General features: G+C 37.1%; 1 protein-coding gene across 2 annotated transcripts; it reads left to right on the forward strand.

Moving 5' to 3' along the window:
- Positions 1–393: 393 nt before the first annotated feature.
- Positions 394–6,249, forward strand: u2af1 (U2 small nuclear RNA auxiliary factor 1). 2 transcript variants are annotated; one of them, XM_046838204.1, is made up of 8 exons: positions 394–533; positions 1,204–1,291; positions 2,763–2,829; positions 3,741–3,805; positions 3,884–3,982; positions 4,341–4,474; positions 5,687–5,779; positions 5,938–6,249. In XM_046838204.1, the coding sequence occupies exons 1-8, from the start codon at positions 490–492 to the stop codon at positions 6,047–6,049; spliced, it is 702 nt and encodes a 233-aa protein (XP_046694160.1). In that variant the 5' UTR covers positions 394–489; the 3' UTR covers positions 6,050–6,249. The 2 variants fall into 2 exon arrangements, with proteins under 2 accessions (XP_046694160.1, XP_046694161.1); XM_046838205.1 differs by having other exon boundaries at positions 3,756–3,805.
- The last annotated feature ends 197 nt before the right edge of the window (positions 6,250–6,446 follow it).

Consider the following 6,446-nt stretch of genomic DNA (forward strand, 5'->3'; position numbering starts at 1 on the left):
GCCTATTAATGGGTTTTAACAGCTTTTAAATTTCACTAAGGCTCAATTAGGGGAGGACTTGGATGAAATGGTGTGTGGAAATATTACTAATAGTCCGATTCTTAACATACATTATATTCCTGTAATATCAACTTCCCACCCGTATTCATACAAATCCCGCTCAAAGTTTGCAATCACACCCTGCTATGATTTGTCATCTCACTGGTGCCTTTGATAAACTAGCCAATAGGGTGCAGGAAGGCGGGCTTTGGTTAAACTTTGAATCCGTATACTAATGTATCCGGTTAAAATGTCGCGCTTTCAAGAAACATTCTGATTGGTCGATTTGACTGTCTGTCAAATGTATCCCATTCAATGCAAGGGGTGGGCTTTGTCTGTGTAGGGGTGGGGCGACGTACGGGGCGTGGCATCTACTCGTGCGTGCGCTGTTGCGTGACGAAAGGCGCGCAACTTGATGACGAAGAACACAAGTGACCTGACGACGGGAAGATGGCGGAGTACCTAGCGTCCATTTTTGGTACAGAGAAAGACAAGTGGGTGAAAAAAATATTTAAAAATAAATAAATTAGAAACCGGTTGGTGGGTTCGCGTGCGGGGAAATCGGATTTCGTTAGCTACAATCAAATGTTTTAATTGTGAAATAAATAATGGATTAAAACGGTAGTTGGAGAGGGCTGGTGATTTTAATTGTCCGTGCTGAGCCGTGCTAATGTAGCGTTAGCTTAGCGAGCAGACTGAGCGGCTTGAACAGGCATGAAGCAGAGAAACGTGCATGACATGAACCACGAGCTAGTTATAATTCACCGCTCTGAGTGTGGTCTGCATTTTGATCCACTATATTGAGTTATAATGTGATGAAAATCGACTCGAACATTGTTTATTGTTATTCCATTTCAATATAGACTTTACACACACACAAACACACCAGGTTATCTCTGTTGTGTTAGCTCACCCATAGCTAGTTATACTTTTAATTTGCATTTAGCCCGAGCTCATTTTAATATACAGCAATTTATTATTTTGTGCTGTCTGACTGGTAACTGTAAAATAATCCCCTTCTGTATAATATCCCACAACGACTCCTTTATTAAACAGTCAACCAAAGCCATATTTAGCTATTGGAACATAACCTTTATCTTGTGCTTTGTGTTTTTTTTTCTTTCTCTTTCTTTTCTTGCATCTCATTCTTCTACTATCACCCAGGGTCAACTGCTCCTTCTACTTTAAGATTGGAGCATGTCGACATGGCGATCGCTGTTCCAGACTCCATAATAAACCAACTTTTAGCCAGGTATGCTGTAGTTTCTCTGTAACCAAATTGTACATTTGTTTTCACTGCACTTTTACTACCAGGGGTCTATAGATGGCCAGGAGATGTTAAGACTGTGAATGCACTGGTCAAAGATTTATATACCGGTACATACTGTTTGGGGTCAGTATAATCTGATTTCGATCCCTTTCTCTATGGTCATTCTCTTAAAGCACCTCTGTTGATCAAAATATCAAAAATATACAGCATGATTGGTTGTTGTCCTGCATTTGGGTTGATACAGAGGCAAATCCCTTTTTATCTGAAGTCAATCTGTGCAGGACTTGAATCATGCTAAGAATCTGCCAGTAAATCAAAATTTCTCATCCACTATTACCTTTTTTATATATACATAAATATATCCTTTAATCACCTTGTGTCTGTTCAGTTGACCCACTATCAATCCCTGTTAGTCACAGAAGTGTAGAAATTAATTGCATGGTGGATAATTCTCAGTACAGGCACCAGCACCAGGGGAGTGGTTTACTGATCCGAAGGTTGGGGTTTCAAGCAGCAGTATCGCCAAGCTGCCACTCTTGGGCCCTTAAGCAAGGCCCTTAACCCTCTGTGGTCCAGGGGTGCTGTATCATGGTTGACCCTGCACTCTGACCCCAGCTTCTGAGCAAGCTGTGATATGCATAGAATGAATTTCACTGTGCTGTAATGTATATGTGACAAATAAAGGCTATTCTGTTTTATTCTTCTTTTCTTTTAGTATTGTAGGAGCATTATGGGTATTAATGTCAGATCCAGAAGATTCACTGGCTTTTTTAAAACAATGTGTATTCTGGCTGTCTCCTCTTATATACTTCTACCCTGAGACCTAGTGGATGGACAGCTGTAGACCAATAGGTCATGTCTTACGTTAATCATGCTGCGTCATTAGTGTTCTCTGGGCATGTGTTTGACTGGCGATTTTGGGTCAGGGACTTATTGCAGCTCGGTTGTGACGTAATGGCTCTTGCACCACTAAGATGATCCAACCAGCTAAATGATTCACCATCCAGATAGTATTCAAATTTGCCAAGCCTTCGACTGCTTGGCTATGAAAGCTACATGTCACACAGTGGATTTTATAAAAAAGTGTACCGATCAAATTGCAGTTGTGTATGTATATTATGTGGAAAAACTACATTCACTCTTGAAATAAATAAAACAAGATGTAGACACTTATTAGTAATTAGTTTATAATAATTTTAAAAGAAATGTAAGTCCATAACACATTTGGACCCAACACAGACATTATATAAATGTATATAGAAGAAAACCGTGGAAAAAAATATTACTAATAGACAAAAACGTTAAATCTTAAATCACGCAAAATAAATCATTAAATTTTTGTGTATAAAATGTATTTAAATGTTTTTTTTTTAACTGATTTACATTTGTTGTTTGCTTGCAGTTTTTATCCAATTTTTTTTTTCATTTAATTTTTTTGTTTCTCAATCCACAGACTATCTTGATTCAAAACATTTACCGTAACCCTCAGAACAGTGCTCAGACAGCCGATGCATCTCGCTGTAAGTCTCATTGTTGCACTATTATTGCTATTCTTGTGCTATTGACAGAAACTCATGTTCAAATGCTGCTGTGTGATTCAAAAGTGTTGAAACTGGTGACACTAATTTCTCATCAGTCTGTTAAATACGGTTCCCTTTTTGTTGGTACTGATTTACAGTAAAGCGTGTACTGCTAGTAAATGTTTTGCTGTATTTTAAGGTTCTAATTATATTACAGTTGTGGATGTATTGATGCCAAATTTTCTAAAATCAAACGTTACCAGTGTTTTTATATGTACAGATCAAATATCTAGAGACTGAAAAATGTTTTCATAATATATTAATATATACAATATATGAATATATTCACTTATATTTGAATATATTCAAGTTTTACAAAAGAAATAGTTAAAATGTATATCATTGATTTAGGGTTTTAAGCTTTGATGTTGTAACCAGTTTAGTATTAAATATATAGATGTTTAATCAAAGATCAGTCCAAGTTTATGGTCCCATTGGAGGACATAATGTGTGCTGAACAGTCACACTCCTACATTTGTATGCCTGGAACCCAGAGCTTTCTGGTGGCTGGTGGAGAACCTCAACCACTGAGCTACTTTAGTTCCTAGGATTCTTTTACTTTAGTTATTTAAGAGGTGCACAGGCTTATTATGGATTTGGGAAAGATGCTCTTTAGTTACATTTTAAGACCATTAGGTTTCTTGCATTGTTGACATGTCTTTCAATTTGTCTCTGAATGTGTAACTATTGTTTATGATGTATACAACTTGTTTTCTCATTTTGCATACCACACACTGTTATTTAAGGAAGTAAACAATCAGAATCAAACTTGAAAAGCAAATGATTGGTTGTCTGTGAACAAAGTGCTGTTAGACACTTTTTAACTTCATTCTACATGCAAATCTCTGAAGCGCTTTTGTTCCTAGGTGCCGTGAGCGATGTGGAAATGCAGGAGCATTATGATGAGTTTTTCGAGGTAAGCCTTACACATGCACACACTTACACAATATTTTTGCACATCCTTTTTTTAAATGACCTCAAACCCAATTTTCAGGAAGTCTTCACGGAAATGGAGGAGAAGTACGGCGAGGTGGAGGAGATGAACGTGTGCGATAATCTGGGCGATCACCTCGTCGGCAATGTTTATGTGAAGGTAAGAGGCAGAACGGAGTGTGAAGTGTGTTCTTCTAATAACACTGCAATTATATGTACGTTGATGGCACTTTATTTATCAGCGGTAACATTTATGTTTATAGTTTGATTGATATGGAACATCCATTAGACAGGTTAGTTCTTGTACTCGTTTATTTTACGACAGATATAAGCAGTCACCCACTCATCTACCCCTTTCTTTCTTTCTTTCCTTATTTATTTATTTGTGCAGTGATTTGATATTTGACCAATCAGATCTGAGAATGCTAGAAGTTACTTATTCTTTTACTTACACTAAGTATTGTACAGCCTCAGTGTTCATGTTAAAAAACTGTGCTTTCACCCGTGTGTTTGAGCAGTTTCGGCGTGAGGAGGATGCTGAGAAAGCTGTGATGGACCTGAATAACCGCTGGTTTAACAGTCAGCCCATCCATGCTGAACTGTCCCCGGTTACTGACTTCAGAGAAGCCTGCTGCAGGCAGTATGAAATGGGGTCAGTACAACAAGCTTGATACAATACTCTGAGTTCTAAACTTTACACTTTACAAAATCTTAATTAGATTTTTTTTTAATGGAAACGTAAACACCTGCAGTATGTTGTTTAAGTACTGGTGATGTAAGTACACTTCCTAGATAGATAGAATTAGATCATGGTTGTATTTGAAAGGGGAAACGGTACCATTGACCCTCATAATCACTTCTAACTGTATCAGAAAAGTGCCAGCTGAAGGACAGAACGTGTTTCTCACAGCTCAGATAATGTCAAACCCTCTTCACGCCAGTCGTTTAATCACGGTTTACAATGAGAGTGAATTTAGTGGATACATCGGTTTAACTTATTAAATCCATGTTAACCAGCAACATGATAATATTTAAGTTTTGCTCGAGACAAAAAGCAAGTTTTGTGCAATAGACAGAGATTATTTAATGTATGTTTTTTTCACATTATAAAAGGCAAATGGAAACCAAGTTGAAAAATTCAGTACTTCAGTGCCATTTTTTATGACCAGGCTTCATTTATTTACAATAAAGTCCATCTACATTCAAAACATGGCTTGTTTTTGATTTAATCATTTTTGCTCTTTTAAAAAAGTCTTTATTTTTTTTTTATTCATTTTCAATATTTAGTCAATTACTGAGGGGACAACAGCTTTTTTGGCAAGCCTTCTTCCGACTAGGGCTGAAACAGAGGGGGGGAAAAGTTTATTTTGGTTTATTTAACTTAACATGGAGCACTGAGTTTCCCCACGGACCATTATTACCGATGCGCCACCTGCTAAACTCTGGAGCAAAAATGGAGAAACGGCGAGGAGAAGATTCAGGCAAAAGAAAACAACAAAATTTCCAAACTTTGGGATCATTTTATACTAAAACATAACGAAAACACCGTACAGTGTGTTTATAGATTTCAAAGTAATTTAGTCCATTTTTATTTATACATTTGTATTTGCATTTTCCGTAAATGGGATTAGTTCTCACAGATATTCTTGTATGCAAGTAATGCAATAAAAATAAGATTTTCTAAAAAGAAAACAAATTACTTGTCAATTTAAGAGACCCATCTTATTTTCTCTTGTTTATTTCGTGTTTCTCTTTTCATCTGAATAATCGGTTGAATTGAATTCTCATTTACTAAAATACTCGATAGCTGCAGATTTACTTCCGTCCACATGATATTTTACTCCAGCATGTTGTCTCTTCACAGGGAGTGCACTCGAGGTGGCTTCTGTAATTTCATGCACCTTAAGCCGATCTCTCGCGAGCTGAGGAGGGAACTGTACGGACGCCGTAGGAAAAGGTACAGGAAACATGGTTGAACTTTTGTTTTGTTTTTTTGCAAATGAAACTGTATTGTTAAAAAATAAAAAATTAATCGTAATGAATGTATTTTTTTTTTTAAATGTTTTTATTCTGTTTATGTGTAAAGTTTGACTTGGTGCCTTTTCTCATTTTTAGGCACCGCTCTCGTTCTCGGTCTCGTGAGCGTCGCTCTCGTTCTCGGGACCGCGGCCGCCGTGACCGGGAGAGGAGGAGGTCAAGGGATCGTGAACGTTCCGGGAGGTTTTGAGTCATGTGAACGCTTTTTTGGTTTTTACCCTTCGGTGTAGTGCTCTCCCTCCCCAAAACGACCAGCGTTTGCTTGGAACATTGGACTTTGTTCTGTACCTTACATTTACCCTTTACCCCTCCTCTTTTTTTTTTTTTTTTTTTATTAAGATTACATGAATATGAAAACTCAGTTTCTCAATAAAAGTACATTGTTATTAATTTCGTCCTTGTATTTGGTTTTGTTTAGTTTTGATTGTAGTTATTACTGTGCTTTTTATGACTTGGACAGAGTTGAGCGATTGAAATAATAGTGCGGGTATCATTTGCGTCTGCATAGTTATGTATGTGAATGTACAGATAACGTGTTACAACTTGCAGCTTCTGTCTTTTGACCTGGAAATTAAAACTGTTTGTCA

Source organism: Silurus meridionalis, chromosome 24 (genome assembly GCF_014805685.1).
Source record: "Silurus meridionalis isolate SWU-2019-XX chromosome 24, ASM1480568v1, whole genome shotgun sequence".
Lineage (NCBI taxonomy): Eukaryota > Metazoa > Chordata > Actinopteri > Siluriformes > Siluridae > Silurus > Silurus meridionalis.

Excerpts from the sequence above, each read along its gene's own strand:
- u2af1 (XM_046838204.1), top strand. The coding sequence starts at position 490 with ATGGCGGAGTACCTAGCGTCCATTTTTGGTACAGAGAAAGACAA. Across the intron at positions 1,292-2,762 it reads ATAAACCAACTTTTAGCCAG|ACTATCTTGATTCAAAACAT; the intron begins GTATGCTGTAGT and ends CTCAATCCACAG. Across the intron at positions 3,806-3,883 it reads ATTATGATGAGTTTTTCGAG|GAAGTCTTCACGGAAATGGA; the intron begins GTAAGCCTTACA and ends CCCAATTTTCAG.